This window comes from Diabrotica virgifera, chromosome 1 (assembly GCF_917563875.1).
Source record: "Diabrotica virgifera virgifera chromosome 1, PGI_DIABVI_V3a".
Classification (NCBI taxonomy): Eukaryota; Metazoa; Arthropoda; class Insecta; order Coleoptera; family Chrysomelidae; genus Diabrotica; species Diabrotica virgifera.
Genome location: NC_065443.1, coordinates 150,359,777 through 150,381,589, shown reverse-complemented (window position 1 = coordinate 150,381,589; position 21,813 = coordinate 150,359,777). Strand labels below are relative to the sequence as shown.

General features: G+C 33.6%; 1 protein-coding gene across 1 annotated transcript in view; it reads left to right on the top strand.

The window, feature by feature from the left end:
• The first annotated feature begins 17,494 nt into the window (after window positions 1–17,494).
• Window positions 17,495–21,813, top strand: part of LOC126881180 (G1/S-specific cyclin-D3-like) — a 99,666-nt gene continuing 95,347 nt past the window's right edge. Inside the window, exon 1 of the mRNA XM_050645269.1 lies at window positions 17,495–17,880. Coding sequence (XP_050501226.1) covers window positions 17,683–17,880 — 198 coding nt within the window. The 5' untranslated portion in view covers window positions 17,495–17,682. The remainder of the gene's footprint in view (window positions 17,881–21,813) is intronic.

The window sequence follows — 21,813 nt, the reverse complement described above, 5'->3', positions numbered from 1 at the left end:
TCTATCCACAATTCGAAAAAATATTTCAAATAAAAGTTACTTATTTTTACGTAAGGAATCCGAATCTGCAATAAAAAATGGGGGATCCTATAACCCCCCACCTCACATCCATGGGGGTCGTGTTTGGTGCCATTCGAGAGATTTTTCAATGAATAAGTGTACTTTTCAGTTTTTCGATCTGATGTTCATTTCGCGAAATATCGCGGGATTCGTATTTAAAATTTTAAATTTACCCCCCCCCCCCTTCGTTGGCAGTCGTGTTTGGTATCATTCGATAGATTTTTGACAAATATTGAGCACGTCATTTTTAGTTTTTAGATCTATCGTTCATTTCGCAGAAATATTCGCTTTTTTCTTGTGAAATACATTTTACAAAAAAAAAAACATCCACTAACATGCAACATTTTTGAAACAATTAAAAACTACTTTTGTATGTAAATGTAACAATGTAACAAAAAAGAACGAAAAATAATTTATCAGTACATAATACATTTAAAAAAAAACATGTTTCAAAAAATTAAAAGTTACTTTTAATAAAATATGTTTAATATTTAATTATATAAGGTATTCAAAATTACCACCTAACACATTTAGGCACGCCTAAAAACGATCATTGAATGAGCTACTTACACTACGAAGCATTTGTAAATTAACACCTCGAAATACACTTTTTATTCTGTTTTTTATCTCATCTCTTGTTATTGGAAGTATTTTATAAACTTCATTATTAACGTAACCCAAAAAAATCAGTCCAGTTTATTAAATTTTGGTGATCTGGGTGTTCCATTTAGAAAAACATAAGTTTGGTCTGCCACTGTGTTATCGAACATTCTAACTAATTTTGTAATGTGAAACTCAAAGTTGACTATAATTTTTGTTATTAACTTTTATTGCTATAGCGGATCTATTGAGCTTTACCCTTTACCCCACTAATCAATCACCCTGTATATTAAATATTAATCAAGATTTAACAAAGAGGCAAAGGTCATTCATTATCTGATAAATATAAATTGCATTAAAAAATAGATTAAATTTTACATATTAGCATGATATGATTCTAGTAGCTATATTCCAAGACAAGATTATATCTGTACCTCCATGCATCCCTTGCATATCCAACTAGGTCGCTATTATAGTACGCGGTCTACCGCCGTGTTTATAAACGCATAAAAAAAAGAATTAACATTTGATTTACAGATAATCCTTTGTATTATCTCTTTTTATTATTTTAGTTGGGAATGATAATATAAGCAAATTATTTCTAATTAAAATAATCAATTGATATAACAAAGTACAATCCGACAAGCGAGACCTGGCGCGTGACCTTGTCGTATTGTGTATTGCTCGTTGTGTATTTTCGCGCAAGGTCAGCCGCCAGGTCTCGTTTGTCGGATTGTATTACCTTGTAAAATTAAAATAATAATTCATAAGATTTATGCGTTTTATTCACTTTGTAAAGATTTTCATTATAGTGTGCAAACCGTTCTGAGAAAATATTTAAAAAATTATGGTATTGTTTTGCCACACAGGTAGGTATTCAGTGCCAGAAAATAAATCTTTAAACAATTAATTAAACATATAATTCAGAAGAATTATTATTTTAATTTTACAAATTAATACTTTGTCATATAAATTTACTATTTTAGTTAGGAATAAGCCAGAAAATTGGCTTATTTTACACACTACATTAGATAGGAACAGGTAGACCGCATACTATAGTAGCACCCCAACTAGTACCCTCCAGCCCGAACTACTTTTTCCGAACCACCTAATTCTGTAGGTATTTACGTAGTACCGAGCATCGCCCCATGAAATGCAGAATATCTTCCACCTCCCTCTCATTACACAAAGCACACATTTTCCTATCATCCGCCCTGCGAGGTCTATTATTGAGATAGGTACAATACACCACATCTAATCTTAAATATCCACCTTATATCACCAAAATACACCGTATCACTCATATAACCCATGTCAACGCCGAGTCCAATTAACTCTAATAATTGCATAAATTTGATTCAGTTGCTCTCTACAATGCCCTTTCCTTTGTCCCAGCAAGAATAGCTCCTATCACCTGCTCCAGATTATTGTTTAGTGTTTATACTCTCTCTCTCTGCAAATATCCCTCACATAATGGCCACTCGTTTTCCTAAATATTTTTAGGAAATTCATTACCTGCTTTCTCAAATTTTCATATTCTCGATCAAACCATACTTGTCTACCTTATCCCCTCCGTTACCTCTCCTTTTCCTCTCGCTTACCTCTCTGTTCCTTTTCGTCTCGCTTACCTCTCTTTTGCCACTCGCTTACCTCTCTGTTCACCTACTCTCCCCATCTCGGCGAACTCCTTAAGGTGATACAGTAGCGATCAACAGGTAGCCAAAACGCGTTCCAAGATTGCGGCTGTAATTTTGAATATTTTTTCGAGATATTTGGCACACTTATTCGTAATATAATAAAGAATGGCGGTACAGAGCCCAATTTGAAAAATATATTAATATGTGGAAATTACTCTGTAATTAAATACAATATTAAAAAAACGAGCCTGTACCGCCATTAAGAAGAACAAAAAAATACACTTTCTTCAAATAAACTTTTTTATCCGATGCCTAGATTTTGTGTCATTGTGGAAACTACTAATGGAATAAAAAATTTTAGTAGTTCCAAAATGACACAAAATCAAGACATCGGATAAAAAAGTTTATTTGAAGAAAGTGTATTTTTTTGTTCTTCTTAATGGCGGTACAGGCTCGTTTTTTTAATATTGTATTTAATTACAGAGTAATTTCCACATATTAATATATTTTTCAAATTGGGCTCTGTACCGCCATTCTTTATTATATTACGAATAAGTGTGCCAAATATCTCGAAAAAATATTCAAAATTACAGCCGCAATCTTGGAACGCGTTTTCGCTACCTGTTGATCGCTACTGTTTCCTCTTCCTCAACGAAACTTTCTGGCCTCGATAATGTTCACAGCTACCCTCTGAATAAGTTCCTCTACATATATTATTTTCAAAATTTCTTTTAGCTTGTTTTGTCCACTTAAGTTTAGGCAGTAACGATAAAATGTCCTCATTATGCACCTGCGTCAGTGATCCTTCACCATCTTAAGCTTCAGGATTATTGACTGATGATAATTTCTCCAGTTCTATTTTAAAATCCTGATTTTATTTCGAACATGAGTTTGTACTATTTAAGAGTGCATTTATGTTAATGGGTGATATATCACCATCCTCACAGAGACTATGAAGGGCACACCAACAGCAGCTCTGGAGCTACTGGACATCTCTCCTTTACACATAATAAACAGGGGAGAGACAGAATGAGACAGATGAGACAGGCTGCGAAAAACTTAAGCAACGTACCGGTTAGATCAGGACCTAGTAACATCATAAATGAAACTATGGATACCGAATTCATGATGATTTCGGACCATATGGAACCCAGATATATCCTAAATTACCTTTAGAATTGGAGTATGTGCTATTTTCGGATATAACTGACACACACACAGAGGTTAATATAGTGCCATCCTCGCAGAGGCTATGAAGGGCACACCAACAGCAGCTATGGAGCTACTAGACATCTCTCCTTTACAAATACAGATTTCTGACTATATGGTATTACCCAGATATAGACCTTAATTACCTTTCGAAGTGTACAGTTGCCACGAGAGGGATGGGGAAGATGAAACACTCGACTCAGATTGCTGGATTATACTTGATACACAGAAAGATCGGGTGCAGGAATTTCCGGTACTGGATCAATTAATATATGCACAGATAGCCCAGCAGCCTTGGGGGTTCTTATAGTAAGTAACCCTTCTGGTTCCTAAGGAAATCCTTAAAGAACTTCAGAACCTGGTTTAACACATCTGTGCAGCTTTTCTGCGCTGCTGCAGATAAGATAAAGATTGGCATGATGATCGCCAATTTTCGTCATGGATAGGCACATCAAGAAGATAGGAACGTGCATCTTACATGTTACATGCATGTACACAGCAATGAAAAGATTTTCACGATTTTTTACTAAAAAAATGGGATTAACTGTATTTTGAGCGTAACTGGCTTAGTTTTGATGCTAGAAACTTTTGTAAAAAAGAAAACTTCTTTTAAACACTTTTTTTGTAGAGTATTTCATTTTTTGGTTATTTCACGTTGAAATATTCGATTTGGAATTTGATGAATAAGAAAAACTTTTCATGAGCTACAATTTTTTTACTGAGTCAATAGACTGCATTTTTGTTTCATTTTTTTATAAGCTAGATACATTTTTGCTAACATTATTCTTTTCGATCGAATACATACTCCTTGAACTAGTTGCAAATAATCGCCTAACAACGTGTTTTTTTTTGTTGAACAAATTAAACATTTTTACTCATAAATAACTTGAAAAGTCATGAGTTGACCACTTCGGTGGTGACACTGAAAATTACACGGTATCGCCATATTTTACGTTGATTTACTGATCGCCATATTTTATTATACTAACACATATAGATATTTGTTACACATGTCGCATTTAGTAATTTTTTAAAGGGGGCCCCATCTCCAATTCTGTGGGGGGGGGCGACGGAGTTTGTTACGCCACTGGTCAGAAGATCATTTGCTAAAAAATACTTCGATCCAGAATCGGCCAAGAAGTGCCAAAAAGCATTCAAGCAAAGTTGTATTGTATTCAGATTAAGTTTGTCGGGGAATTTTTTTTTACAAAACTGAGACAAACAAGTAGGTATCAATATTCATAATAATAATTGTATAAATGAGATGATTTCGTAGTGATGATCTTTGCCTTAGGTTAAAAATTAAATATGTAGGAAGAACCAAATACAAAGGCGCAGGCGGGGATCTAGAAATTCATAATAGGGGGGGTCAGACGTACCGCGAATATTTTATTGTCCAGATTTAGCCATACAACCCACACTTACTCTTAGGATAAAATTCAATCATCTCAGATACTTACGGTATCAAAAGAATTGAACTCTGGTTGACAGAAAAAAAATAATAAATAATAAAAACGATACTTATTGCCTAAATACAATAGGGGGGTCCATGGACCCCTTGACCTCCCTCTGTATCCGCGCCAGCAAAGGCGCTTTTATGTATTGCAACAAAGACTTACTTCATAAAAATTTTACAGTTAATAAATAATATTTTTAGCACTCAAGAAGTAAGCTATAAAGTAACAAAAAAAATTGTTCACTGAAGTAAATAATCTGTCTTTGCAGCAATGCTCTGAAGCTGAAGAATTAACTTTAAACACAAATTTGCGGTTAATTCCATACTTAGAAAAAGATCAACAATTCATTTCGGATTCTCAACAGCCTGCTTTGAAGCGCCTATTTATTCCAACAACAAAGTCAAGTGGCAGGTAGAGCTTCTTTTGGGGGTTAAAGTCCATTTCTTTGTTTATTTGATACAGGCCTTCCTAGAACAGAACTTTTTCTTTACAATCCCAATGACAAATTCTTCCTTTATATAAATCTTCTATTTCGACATTCATTCATGAAAATTAAATGAGAAGTTTATAGATCCCTTCGCCTAAAAGGTTTGTTGTTTATATATTGTAAGAATTTTGTTATTGTACAGGTTCTATTTAATTTTTAGACTGGCTCTTTTGAAAAATAAACATTTATAAATACATACATACAATATAGGTAGGAGTGAAATATTAGATAAACATACTCCTGTTTTTCTGTATTTCTTCTTTTTCTTTCATATTCATAAATATAATATTACTGTTTATGCATTTTATTTGTATGTTTAGCAACATACAAAAATTTTAGCATTACGGAATTCTAACCTCTCCCATAAAACCATAGAAAAAATAGTATCTTTATTTCTCCTTGTACCTTCTTAAATTCTCTGTTTTATCTTTATACAAAGACATCCTCCGTAATTATTTTTATCTTCATGTCACTCCGAATGAGATAGCTCACACACTATTGCAGAATGGAAAACTGGGAGAAAAAAAGAAGAAGCTAAATGTTGAGAGGAATGCCGAGTCAGAAAATTATGACGTCTTCTTTTACAATAGAATATAATATTTTACAATAGATATAATGGTGGAACAAATAAAAAAACATTGGCGAAGCAATAAGAGATAATGTTGATGGGATACAATAACTGCATGCAGTGGCGTGCGGTGACTTTTTCGAAAGGGGAAGCGATTCAATAAGGATATAAAAATATTTTCTTAAGGGTCGAGGGTCGAGCCACTTCCCACCTGATAACACTCTGATGCGCAGGGGCTCTCTATCAGCAAAGTACTTAAATATGTGAGACGTCCTGGGTACAAGGACTCACACACTAAATCCGTGACGCGTGCGTGAGGCACTCTATTCCCGCTATTTCTAGTGACTAGTGACCTATCATTGGTCTGTATTGCTAGCTCGGGCCTTAAGTCCTCGCGCCGGGATTGGTTTTCTAAAGAAGAATCCCATTTAAAAAAAAAATTTATACTCCGAGGCATTTTCCACAACACACAACTTTCACTAAAATGGCACTTATTTATACTCGAGGTCTATTCTCCTATCAACTTCTGATAATTGTTGAATGCAGATAGGGCTAACTTTCAAAGTCTGTCTTCGCTTGTTGAATTTCTTTTAAACTCTTAATTTGAAACTTTTAATGCATCTTAATACTGCAAAACTTCGTTCAACTGATGCACTTGTGGCTGGGATAGTTAGTAGTACTAATTCACACAACTTGACCACTTCACACAGTGACTTGTTTAAACCAGTAGTTATAAATAAATCCCAGATTTCTGGGTATTTCTTTATCATTAACGTCAGTTGTTTCATAAATGACACTTAACTGAGAAAGCAAAGCTGGGATATCAAAAAATTTTCATTATTTTAATCGTAGTGAAATAAATTCCTCTGTGGGAAATTTTGATGAATTATAATTAGAAATATTAAGATTATATATAATTCTACAAATTTTAAATCGTTTAAATTTTGGAAGCTAGAATTCATTTGTTGTAGAATATTATCAAAAGGTCTCTTTGTTTCCTCTGTTTTCTCTGTCTCTCTGTCTCCGAAATTATCAATCTTCATTATTTTTCTTTCATGTTCAAACCCCATATGTTTAGTTTTATCCCAAATATTTTTTAAACTGCTCTCGTTTTTTTAATTATCGTTTAAATAAAGTCATCAATTTGTCTTGTACAAATACAAAATACAATACCATTTGATTTCTGTAAAATGTCAAATAAAAGATCAGTAAAAGGAAAAATCTCTGCAAAAAATTTAAATCGAAATATACTTTAAGCGAATGTATGTAATACCTAAGCACCCCTTAGCAGCAGTAACAGTCGGAGCATCTCACTTTCGGAAAGGCGATAGGACGATCGCTTCCAGGGTATACCAAAATTCGCGCGACTAGTGAGTGCGGTCATTGAACCCTGACCAATTTTTAAACAGGACAACTGCATGACAAGCGGCGATTTTGAGATGCGCTTCTGTCAGGAGTGGACCGAATAGTTGAATTGTGTGCATATTGAGTTCGTTCGTACGCGATTAATTTTTAATATTTTTCAATGCCTATTGCCTAGGTAATATGTAGATTACTTGGATTAGGGAAAATGTTTGATTATTAAATATTAATTAATAATATATTTTCTTATATCGACGTATAAATGGGGAAGCGGTGCTTCCGCCGCTTCCATGGACCGCACGCCTCTGACTGCATGCAGAGAAACCATATCCTGAGATCTCGAGGAAAACCAAGGTTACAACTATACTAAAATTAGGCAAAGAAGCAACAAACAGCAAACCCAGTCTCTCATCTCATTTTCTTGCTTTACCACACGTACAAGATATTCGAGAGATTGTTGCTCAAGATCCTAAGTACCATAGTTGAACCAATATTGATCCCATAAGAAGCAGGTTTCCCAACAAAAATTATATAGCACAAATTGTTAATATGACTCAGTTCATTGAAAATGGTTTCGAGAAAGGCTAGATTACTGAAGTAGTCTTGATCGACTTGACTGCAGCGTATGGCATGATGCAACACAGTAAATAAAGTGTATCAGATTACAAGGGGTATTTACAGACACGGTTTGCACCCTTTTACAAAACCATAGCTTCAGTGTAGTGTTCCAGGCAGAAAGAAGAAGTCGCTGGAGACCTCAAAATACTAGGCTTCCTCTAGGAAGCGTCCAATAATTTTTAACGTCTATATCTAAGACCAACCATAACAGCAAAGTTTTGAGAAGTTTCTTATACGCTGATGATCTGTCATTGCCAAGATTATAAAATAGGTACTATTAAGAAAACCACGTAAAACCCAACTCAAATAAAACCTATGTATCAACTTTCCATCTAATAGAAGTGGGAAGGAAAACTGAGAGTTGCCTGGGAGGAAATAGAACTAGAACACACTTTCTATCACAAATACCTGGAAGTTACCCTTGAATCTAATCGTACTCTTACATACAAAGCGCACTACGCACAAACAAAGAATAAAGTATCTGCCCATAACAACATCATATTTATTATGAGGGGTATAGTTTCAAAGTGTACAATCTCCATATTTCACAAAAATTGAGATATATTATATCGCATTACGTTGTTTCTAGCCCTGAACCGAAATAATAGGAAATGTCTATTCAAAATAGTCATTATCCAATGAATTTTGAAGACAGAAAATTAAACTTAAATTCAAAAAACGTACAATCTCCAATGACATTTAATTGTTCCTAGGAAAGAGGTTATTCGTTTTTCTTGATTACTGAAAATTTAGGAAACATGGAGATTGACAAGATTGTACACTTTGAAACTATACCCCTCATATGGAAACTTACTTGAAATAAATGCGAAGCCGTCGGTGTCATAATAAGAACTTCCACCATGGCCCTATGTTACTCTAGCTCTAGAGCAAAATATGCTTGCCGGTCTAGCAAACATCTGAACATGCTTAACAAGCTGATACAAGTAAATTTAATGAAAACGTATATCGTCTTGGTAAAAGGTATATTGATTTAAAGAACCCCTAAAAGAGCTACAAATATAAAAACAAAACGTTTTCGCTCTGTAACAAGAGCATCATCAGTGTTACAAGAACATGCTGAGCCACCCAAAAATACTAAGGTTAAAACCTTTTAAAAATAGACTAAATGTCTTATAAAAGTGTATACATAATTAAATCCAAATGATGGATATAATTCCTATGGGTATGGCCTTGGGGCAACATATGACTCCCACACGTGGTACGTGGGTTGCTAGGTAATAATTAATTAGGTCATTACGTTGAAAGAGGTGAAAGACGCTATCTTTGACATTATCTTTGATAATGGCATGATTCGAGATCTCAAAGAGGAAGGAGTCTCTAACGATTCCTCTTTCCTCTTTGGATTAGGAATTCAAATTCTATTTTCAAAAAAAAGGTACTTATTTACTTTCTTTTATGCTCTCCTTGAAAATACTTATTATACTTATCTATAATAAACTAATTATAATAAGAACTGACAGAGGAATGTTCAATAAAGACATCATGATGTTTAGTAATTAAGGTGAAAGTGCGTTCAATGGAAATTACAGCTATGACTAAATCACTTATTAATTTTGTTTATGAGATTGTAAATACAAAGTGCAGTTTAACGCTTTGGCTGTAAAAAAGTCTATGGTGTGCCTTAATTAATATAACAGAAGAGTAACCAGCATTCAAATAATAAATGTAGGTAGTGATAGCAATTTTCGTCTCAATTTTAGGTGTGATCCGGTCCGGTAGTTATGAATCTTCTAAACAAATCGTAAATTAATATTATTATTTTACCTAAATATCAAAATGTGAATTTTTCAGAATTGAAAATTTAGTCAGACAACTTATAGCAATAGCGGGGCTACGGGGAGGGAAAATGGGGAAAATCCCCCCAACAAGGTCCAAAATTAAAGAAAAAATGGTTGAAATATAACAATATATTAGCTGACATGAAACTTAAAGCCACATACAGACAGATTCAACCCAATAAACACGCTAGTTAGGAAAATTGAAGGAACTTAATGCTTTTGTTATTATTTATGTCTTTTATGTGGTTTGGTTTTTTATTTTTTTTTTTATTGTTTTTTATTTGATATTTCATTGGAATATTCCCCTCTAAGGCAAATTTCCCCTTCCAAGGCAAATTCATAGATCCGCCACTGTATTATAGAAGTTTAAACAGCTGTGAAAATGACACTTTTAATGTTGATTACCAGATTAGTCAGTAATCAGTAAAGCTTATTAGCTGGTTTCATAGAAGACAAACACAGAAGAAGTCTAGGAAGATTTAAAGAGAATGGCCATCACAGACTTAAAAAATGGGGCAACAAACAAGAGCAAATAAAGACAGATGTTTTAATAAACAATAGGAATATTAAGAGAAGAATACCTCTAGGTCCGCTTGGAAATGTTTGAGATACCGAGATGAACAACTTGGACAATAGTAATTTGGCAAAGTAACAAATAAAGTACATAGATACTTGGTCGAATAGAGAGTTACACAAGAGTTTTTTGTATAATTCCTCGTCGGAACTTCATCCTAAGTATGCCATCAACTCCTAGACATCAAATTCAAGATAAAATAGTTATATTTAGATGCAAAAAAGAAATTCGAAGGTTGAAAAATACAAATACATATAAGCAAAATGGGTACAAAAGATTAATAAAATCCGTAATTATATAGACCACATAAATGGCAAAAAAATTACAAAAAGAAAATAGAGAGAAATTATAAAGAAAAAATATGTAAAAATTACATCCCGTGTTGAGCTGCCCCGCCACTTGCAAAAATTAAAAAACAAATAGCCCTGATTTATGAGCTATTTATGAGCTTTCATATTCCGCAAACTAAAAATTTTGAGCTCGTTCCACTGAGCAGGAATTTAATACTTTAGTGCCCCCCCCCCCACTACTTAAAAATAGGAATATTGAATCGGTTTTTGCGGCAGAATTACGAGCTATTTATGAGCTCTTGAAATTATATAGTTTCGATTTTTGAGCTCATCCCCTTCATCCCAAACAACCCTTTAATTGATTTAACTTAAGAGAAAAATGCTGAGAAAACTTAAAATATATCGTATTGCGGATATAATTCCTATAGCGTATATACTCTAAGAATAAACTATTAAATCACGTGCATTTCGATTATTGAGCTACAACCCCTTCGCAAGAAAACCACCCTATCTTCCCGGCTTAAGAGAAAGTTGTACTTAAAATGCATTAAATTAATTATTTGGCGACTACATATCATTTAATAATTTATAAGCTTCCAAATTACGCGCATTTAAATCAGTAAATTGTAATTTATTTTGTATAGTGCAGTCACTGAAAGTAAAAATCAACGATTACCTTCAATTTCGGTGAACCTTCATCGATTTTCACGAAAATTGGTCAGTAGTTAGAGGATACCTCAAGAAACAAAGGTGACATGGTACCACCTTGCGCCTTTACCCTGAGGATGGATACCGCCCCTTCTCGGGGGTGAAAATTATTTTATAAAAAATAACTGCACAAATCTATAAAAGAACAAATTATAAGCAAAATTTATTATATAAAGTTATTAAAATAAGTCAATACTTTTTAAGTTATTAAACATCAAAAATTTTAATTATTCGTGAAAAAAATGCGTTATGAAGCGGTTTTTCGTAAATCACTGAAAAACTGTAAGTTTTTACAAAAAAGTTAATAGTAGTTTTATTCGTATAGCTTATATTCTAAGAATAAACTCTTAAATCACGCGCCTTTCGATTATTGAGCTACAACCCCTTCGCAAGAAAACCATCCCATATTCCCGGCTTAAGAGAGAGTTGTACTTAAAATAATTTAAATTAATTATTTGGCGACTAGATATCGTTTAATAATTTATGCGCTCGCAAAATATACGCATCTCAATTATTGAATTGCCATTTTCTTTCTATAGTGCAGTCACTGAAGGTAAAAATCAACTATGACCTTCGATTTCGGTAAATCTCCATTCATTTTCACGAAAATTGGTGAGCGGATTTTGATGCTATCAACTTTTTCTGGAGCTAATTTTTGATAGGTATTTCTAAGTACTTTGACAAGTATTTAGTACCTAAGTGTTATAAAATGCATCTATTTCCCGTTATTTAAGCTTGAGTCCTTAAATTTGAACAGTCGCAGAAAAAAATATACATTTAATTACCAATAACTTACTTTAAATTAACATTAAAGGGTTTTTCAAGTAAGCAATTTATTATATTTTTTATTAGCTTCACTTTTAGTGATGATCACTTTTTTGTAAAAACTTACAGTTTTTGAGTTATTTATGAAAAATCGCTTTAAAGCATGCATTTTCTTTCACAAAAATTAAAATATTTGATCTTTAATAACTCAAAAAGTATTGATTTATTTTAATCACATTATATAACAAATTTTGCTTACAATTTGTCCCTCTCTCGATTTGTGGGGTTATTTTTAATAAAGTAATTTTCACCCCCGAGAAGGGGTGACATATACCCCAGGTTAAAACCCCAAGTTGTTATTGTTATTTCGTGAAAATGAATGGAGATTTACCGAAATCGAAGGTCATAGTTGATTTTTACCTTCAGTGACTGCACTATAGAAAGAAAATGGCAATTCAATAATTGAGATGCGTATATTTTGCAAGCTCATAAATTATTAAACGATATGTAGTCGCCAAATAATTAATTTAAATTATTTTAAGTACAACTCTCTCTTAAGCCGGGAATATGGGATGGTTTTCTTGCGAAGGGGTTGTAGCTCTATAATCGAAAGGCGCGTGATTTAAGATTTTATTCTTAGAATATAAGCTATACGAATAAAACTACTACTAACTTTTTTGTAAAAACTTACAGTTTTTCAGTGATTTACGAAAAACCGCTTCATAACATGCATTTTTTTCACGAATAATTAAAATCTTTGATCTTTAATAACTTAAAAAGTATTGACTTATTTTATTAACTTTATATAATAAATTTTGCTTTTAATTTGTTTTTTTTTATTGATTTGTATATTATTATTATATAATTTTATTATTTTTAATAAAATAATTTTCACCCCCGAGAAGGGGCGGTATCCACCCTCAGGGAAAGGCGCAAGGTGGTACCATGTCACCTTTGATTCTTGACGTATCCTCTAACCACTGACCAATTTTCGTGAAAATCGATGAAGGTTCACCGAAATTGAAGGTAATCGTTGATTTTTACCTTCAGTGACTGCACTATACAAAATAAATTACAATTTACTGATCTAAATGCGCGTAATTTGGAAGCTTATAAATTATTCAATGATATGTAGTCGCCAAATAATTAGTTTAATGCATTTTAAGTACAACTTTCTCTTAAGCCGGGAAGATAGGGTGGTTTTCTTGCGAAGGGGTTGTAGCTCAATATTCGAAATGCACGTGATTTAATAGTTTATTCTTAGAGTATATAAGCTATAGGAATTATATCCGCAATACGATATATTTTAAGTTTTCTCAGCATTTTTCTCTTAAGTTAAATCAATTAAAGGGTTGTTTCGGGGTGAAGGGGATGAGCTCAAAAATCGAAACTATATAATTTCAAGAGCTCATAAATAGCTCGTAATTCTGCCGCAAAAACCGATTCAATATTCCTATTTTTAAGTAGTGGGGGGGGCTGACTCAGCTCCCCCCACTAAAGTATCAAATTCCTGCTCAGTGGAACGAGCTCAAAATTTTTAGTTTGCGGAATATGAGAGCTCATAAATAGCTCATAAATCAGGGCTATTTGTTTTTTGGTTTTTGCAAGTGGGGGGGGGGCAGCTCAACACGGGTAAAATTACAAGGATATACAAGGATATATGAACAACAAGACCGTGTAATAAACGATGTGGATAATAAAGAATATAAATCCGTTTAGTTTAAAAAGACGGCAGAACAGCAATAGATAAATATAATACAACGGAAATAAACACAGGAAATAAAACATGCAAGACATAATAAAGCAAATAATGTAATGAAAGACTGCATTAAAAAATAACCAACCGCAGAAGTAGCGGCTGTAGCTCAGTAGCTAGGTCCGGGTCCCGGGCTTACCAAGGCGGATAGACTACTTGGTCGGTCCCGACTACGTAAGTAGTCGTTAACCTTAAAAAGCTGAGCCAGAAGGTTACTCAAATGGAAGACCTTCTGAAAGTTAATTGGCTGCAGTACGAACGGTTATAACAACAAAGGGCTTCAAAGAAAAAAAAACTTAAAAAATAGAGAACAAATGTTTAGCTGGAGCCATAAACCCAGAAAAGAAATAGAGGAATATTTCACAACCTGAGAGCAGTCCTTAAAATCGAAAATATGTTTAGTGAAGCAACAATAGCAGAATGTATAAAGCTGCAATAAAACTAATTTAGTAGTTTTTCAACATCATATTATAATAGTTAAATTAAGATTCAATTTGAAACTGATTGCATCCCGAAAACCCAGTACTTTCCAGCTAATTAGTAGTAACTATTAGCTTTTGAAACATGGTGTACGAGAAATCAGATCATCTTAGTGTGAGAAAGTACCAGGCACCAGGTACTAAACTGGTGGAAAATTTTTCGGAAAGTATGTGGTTGAGGAAATCAAATATGAAAATCGATATGTGGACGTCCTATTAGTTTAGTGTTGTTCTGAAGCTATTAGTTTAGGAGCTCTAAGAGCATGAACCAAGGAAAATAATATAACCATTAAGCCATTAAAAAAAGGAATAAGGTAGACACGAATCTCAAATTACTTGGACAAGAGATGTAGAAAAGTTATGAACAAATTAACCAGTAGTGGAAATGGAAAAATTAAATCACAAGTAAAACGAAGTTGGCAATAATAACATATTGACAACAAAAAGCTGAATTTAACAAAATACTGGCAAATAGTGTGTGGAATAAATGGTACATTTTACAAGATAATAAAAAAGCAAACCTTGGAAAGTACATAGTAATAGTTATTTATGCATCAAGGGCATTAAATAGATGTTAAGGGCGACAAGCTTATAAACCAGAGGGCTCCTGGCCCAAAAGTTTATATGTCGCCCGAGGGTATAAACATCTAATAATTCACGTGCACGTGGTGTGGTGCATACAAAACTTTATGTCATACCGGTTCAATGCATCAATTAAAGTTTTAATTTTATTTTATATTAATTAGAAGTACCTAATATTGTATCGCAGCAGGTATTTAGTACCGTTGCTAGGAAAGTGATGTTGGTTAGAAATTTGTTATTAACGTAAACAAAGTTTTTCTATATGACATTGTCTAAAAAAGTCAGAATGCAAGAGAAATTCGATATTTCTGAAGAAATACATAGTTAATAAAGCCAAAAAATCGACTGAGAATCTGTTACCGAAAAAATGCAAAGAAACGTACGACGTTTAATATAGATACGCTAAATTTCAACAATGGGTGGCAGAAAATAATACTGAATGCGTAAATGACTATTACTGTAGGGCGACCAGATCATAAACTTGAAAAAACGGGACACATCCAAGGAGCAGTAGCGTAGAATTTTTCTCTGGGGAGGGGGGTTGGCTTATTTTTTTGTATTATTTGTGAAAGACAAGTTACATTTTTCTACTTTTTTTTTTATATATTTTTCATATGCCCTGGGGGAAATGGGGTTTAACCCCCAAGTCCCCTCTCCGGGTACGCCACTGCCAAGGAGGGTTTGGAGCGATATCCAAAGTGGCAGGATGAAACATGGTCTTTTAGCTCATTTGGGACCTACAAATCCTTTTCTATTTACCTTTGAATATGTAATTTACGTACGATCAAGACTGCGAAACAAACTAAAAAACTCAGCCAGAATATCATGGATCAACAATCCGTCAGAACAAAACAGTTGTTAAATGAACAGCAAATAAAGCAATTTTACAAAAAAGTCAGAGCAACAAAAAATAAGCCCAGCATTGAATCAAGCAAAACAAGGACTAAAAAACCAAAACGGAGAAACCGTATTTGAAGAGAAACAGATCAGCAAAATATAGGAAGAATATTAGATACGAAAAAATGCTATTCACTATGAAGAAGGAAACACACTGCGATGAAGAAATAAAACCGTAGAAGATAACAACGAAGTCGAAATTTTCACAGCAGAAGTACAAAAACAAATATTAGAAACCTAGGAAACGGAAAAGCAGCAGGAGAAGATGTAAAAGCAGTGGAATTAATAAAATACGGAGGAAGAGAATTACATAAAGAAATAAACCAACTAATACAACAAATTATGGACAAAACTGACTACCAGACGATTGGAACACACATATTATAGTACCTATAATATATGAAAAAAAAGGAGATCGGGAGGGGTGCGAGAAAGAGCAATAACTATTAAACACCACATATAACATTCTAGCAAACATACTAAACATGAGACTTAAATAATGCGCTGAACGAATATTAGGAGAATAGCAGAATGGATTCAGACCAAGGAGGTCGATGATTAATTTCACACATACAGTGAAACAAATAATTAAAAAATCTAGAGAATACAACAGAGAAATTCGACGAATATTCATAGATTTCAAAAGCGCTTTTGATATAATCAATCGGACGAAAATGATGGAGGAGCTAGAGAATGTTGGAATCCCAGAAGTATTAAGACAAATTATGCTAACAGTAAACCTAAAGAACACCAAAGCAAGGATCAGTTTCAACGAACAACTTCTAAGGAGATAAATGTAAATAAATGAGTGAAATAAGGTGGCTGTCTCCCCGACACTATTATTTAATCTGATATTGAAAGTAATAAGGAGGACAAACTTGTATCCACCTTTAGCTACTTGGGAGTAACAATATGGAAAACCGGAAAAGAGAGAACAGAGGAAAGAATTCTGGAAGGCAGAAAAACATATGGAATGATTAGAAATCTGTTGAGAAATAAGACAGGTATAATATGAACCAATATAATACCTTAATAAGACCTGTTGATACATATGGGATGGAAACAACGACGATTAATAAGAAAGAGGAACATAGCATTCCAAAATTTGAACGAACAATAATGAGAACAATACTGGAGCACAATGTAATAAGAGAGGGAGAAATAATAATGAAAACAAATGCCGAAATTGAAGAAACAATTGAAATTGAAGAAAAAAATAAGAGACAAAAAGTCAGATACATAAAATCAACCTAACGCAAATACGGGACATTTAGGCGTCCCGACTAGTCCCGAGAGACTTTTTCGGGACACCGGGACAAATCGTTAAAAAACGGGAAAATCCCGTTTTTTCGGGACGTTTGGTCACCCTATATTACTGGCATACTTTGGAGACATATACTTTATGTGGTTCCTAACTAAGTAATAAATACACAATATTAAACCTGTATGACATAAACATAAAATAGATTTTTAAACCAAAAGAAACTAATTTCTAAGAAAATCTCCAGCATAAGTATAGATCACCGAACATTGGCAACAACGCTTAAGTAAGAAACTCCGTAAAGAACCTGTTGTACTTGAAGCTAAAGCTCGGCGCCTAGTGCGTAGTGGGGGAATCAGTTTTATGCTGAATGACGAAAACATATGGATTGCATTGCTGACTAAACCAGCGAACAGTCAACAACTCTCAGCTGATAGCGCTTTAAACACAAAATTTAAAGGGAACCATACACTACAGATGAGACAATAAGTAAAAGTTGTGATATTTTTTTTGAGGTTAAGTGTGTTTTGTGTGTGTGAATTATTGCGAGAGGAGTAGGAGTATAAGGAGAACATGGACTTGTATTGTTGCGAAAAGCCAGAAAATGAAGTTCGAGCTTACGACGACCCGACAATTTTACATGATAGAGTACTTAAAAATTTACTCAAAACCGAGGATAGATACGTGTTGCCGTTCAACGCCTCTCTTGCGAAAACTCAAAAAGAAGTGACGGAAGAGATGCGGAAGATAGTTGCGGAGTGGATGATGGAGGTAAGACTGAATTTTCGTTTTTAAAATTTTGTGCAGCCCCCAATCATCCACCTGAACTCCATTGTAGCTTTGGTCTTTCCAGGTATGAGAAATATTACTTTTTCCACATACTCATGAAGTATAAATTCTATACATTTTATTTTTATGGTAAATTTGCTTTTTGATAACTTGTACAAACCAAAGAAAGCTTATCTTTAAATATTTATCATTTCACTTCAATTTTTTATTCAACATGCAGATATTTTAAATACACATTTAATTCGCTTACTCCGATTTTGAGTACAATTGTATTTGTTACTAAGTCCTACCAATTACCTACACGAAATTGGAAAATGGACAAACTCATTAAAATTCCATAAAATAGCATTCAAATTAAAGCTAGGAACTTTTTTTGATTTGAACTCATTGCTGAAAGCTGTTCTTTTTTTATTTACTCAATGGTTCTTTAAACATACATAAACATACATACATTTCAGTTAATTATAATTTTATTTTTTTAATTTTAAATAATTTATTTGATACGTGTTCTGTATTGACCAACATTCTTGTTGGAACAAGTGTATTTCGCCACCACATCTCTATTTTTAAAGTTAAATTCGTCTATTTAAATCCCAAATTGTGTATCTATTCCGTCCATTTAAAATTTAAATCCCCATACATGACGACACGAATCTCACTGAACGAGACTCACGATAAAAGTGACACGTTATAGATGATCACATTTTATCGAAAAAAGGTTATGTATTTTTTGCGCAAATGATTATTTTGAAAAGCAGTGCTCGGTAATGACGTGATTGAGCAATTTAAACTACAGGGTCAATATACTTGCCAACAGCTGAGTCCGAATTGTCGGGAGGCCCATATTAATGATCGAATTCTATGATTAGGTGAATTTGGTTAGCACTTAGCAACAAAAGAGGGGGCATTTAAATTAGTAGTAAATATACCTAGTACATATTGACGGGATTAGTATTAGTACGATGGCCTTTTATCAGCGCTGGACTTGCCCATGTGGCACGTTAAATTACAGTTTTTATAATTCCTTAAAATTATTACATATTTTACATTGGAACCTATTTTAGTTTCTAGTCGTAGAAATAGAGTTATAACACAGGTTCGTTTATAAGAAGATATAAAAAATGAGTAGAACTAACCACGCCTATTACAATAATTAGGAGAGGTGTATGTATCTTGATGTATGGCATGAACTAGTTAACATGTGGAATTACCGAATTACAATCAAATTCCCGTTGTATGTTAACTAATGCCAATCAGTTTTTATTTCTTTTTCTTTTAGAAAGGAAAATAGTTTGTATAAATCCTATAAATTTTTTATTCATATTTCTATGTCATGTGCCTTGATCATTTTATTTTTGTCTTATTGCATTCATGATAATGATCATAGTTTCTATTTTCCGTATCCTGTCGTATGCATACGGAGTACCCATTTGAAAGCTCCACCTGTTTTGTTTCCTAAGATCTACATTGTCTGGCTGGACATTTCATGTCATTCTGTAATTCAGCCATAAAACATAGTTTTATTCTTGGGTATTTTTATTGTGATAGAATTGAAATTTATCAAGATTTCTCATAATTATATACCTCGTAAATACCTCATAGCTATTTGCATAGTTAGGTAGGGGTTTGCTACTGGTTGAGTGATCTCTGTAGCTTTTAATTCTGGTCTCGTCCATCCTGTCTACGTGATTATTTCATTTTCTTTTCCGTTGTCTGCGCGTTTTGTCACACACAGTTCCAAGAAGCTGTTAACGATTTTTCTGTTAAAATGTTATAAAACTAAAATTATTTGAAAAATATAGGAGTAGTGATATAACATTGGTCCTTCCTTATTAGTTTTATTTTTTTAACATGATTTGAGAAGCACGTAACAGCTAGAGTAAAAAAAGTAGTGCATGGAAAATTATGAAAGAATAGCTTCATATTTAATTTATGATAATTGTAAAAACTTATGGTTATGGTTAAAATATATAAGAAATAATGATTTTCAAATACCATTTGACGGTTATGAACTTCAATCTTTGTTTCCAAGCCACATCACGCATAGGTGGCGCATAGGTTTTTTCCGCCTTCTTGGTGGTCTTGTTCGGATGCTTTCGGTTCTCGGCTTCCATTTCTGAAACTTGTGTATTTATCGATTTCTTGATTTGTGAACGACTATCCTTAGATGATTATAAATTACTCTCTTAATGGGATCTACAATCTATAACTCTGTAATCTTTAATTCAATTCTGAACTTGAACTATTGGCAGTATACCTTTTAGGTTTGTTTTTTCAATTTGCTATCGCATGTCATATCAAACTGTCATAATGTTCACCAGCAATAATTTCGAGTTACATCTGCCACTTTTCTTACAGTTACTTCTGCCATTCGTGTAACCTTCTGGCTGCTAAGGTGTTAGTGGCTACTCACGTAGCCTAGACCGAAAGCTTTACTTGCACTTTGAAGAACGGTGGCGACTCAGTTAAATTAGAAATTGAAAAATGTTTGATAATGTGCCGGTATCGAAGCCGGCTTGCTTTGTAAGTCAGTACCTAGCCACTGAGTTTTAGTTTAATTCATGGGTTTAAGGTTTAATCAATGGAAGCTTGTCTTGGTTGTTGATCACTTGATGACATCAAAAGTCTCGGTATGCTGTTTATTTAAAAAATATTTCATTTCTCATAAGTAGGTCTTGTTTTTGTAGAACATTGTCGCTATTACTTTTATACTGTTATATTTAACAATTAGTCATATTCAAGAGCAGTTAGATCTACGTAGTATTCTAATCCGACCGAAGGATAAATGTATAGAAGATAATCGTATTGCTGGAAATAGTATGAAAATGAGTGGAGTGGATACATGTGGACTACAACACAAGTCCATGCAGAGAACAATGTTCCAATTGTGTAACCGTAATACTTTTTGTGGACCTCACGTGTGGAGGTGAGGTTTGTCTTCCGTAGATAAAAAAAAGATGAGTCGAAGTCTTTTCAAATTGTTCAAACGATGGTGTTCACGTTTAAAGTCCGCCTCTGGGTCATTACACTGGCCTTGAACAGAGACATCCAATTTGGTGTTCCTTACCGGAAAGAGGCCCTTTTAAAAATGCTAATTTTCATGTATTATTAGTTATTGTAGGTGTTACACCAGAGTAAACGTCACGCTTGTCTGACTTTCGGTTTTTAAACTTTAAAAACCACCTAATTCATTGGGTTTTATTTCAATATTGCATAACAACCGCCTATTCTTGTTTATTTTTATCACTAATTCTATTATATTATTTTTATTCTGGGAAAATTTCATTTTACGAGTCGACATCGAATTATGAAATTATGTATTACCTTTTTAAAAATGCAATCTGGCGCCATAACTTTAATTGCCATTTAAATGGCTTAAAAACACGATTTCCATAATACACCATGCATATGCATATGTGTCTCGGTGGAATATTATTTTCATTATTTGTTATAGTCATTAATGCTATTTTTTCATATAACAGTAATGAAGTGAGTTTTTGCAATTTTAAGACATACAAATTTCAGTTTGTTTTATTCCTAATGAAAAAAGCATTGAACATGTCATCATCATCATCATCATCATTCTCTTTGCCTTATCCCTATGCGGGGTCGGCTTCTCTAATTGCATTTCTCCACACAATTCTATCTTGGGTCATATCAATGTTAATCCCCTTTACCAACATCATTTGGTCTTCCTCTCCTACTCCTTCCAGGAATCTGCACTTCAGCTATTCTTCGTATTGTCGTATCGTCTCGACGTTGAACATTACCAAACCATCTTAACCTATGCTCTCTCATTTTGGCATCAATTGGTGCCACACCTAGACTTCCCCTAATATACTCATTTCTAATTTTATCCTTATTTGTCACTCCACTCATCCAGCTAAGCATTCTCATTTCCGCCACATGCATTTG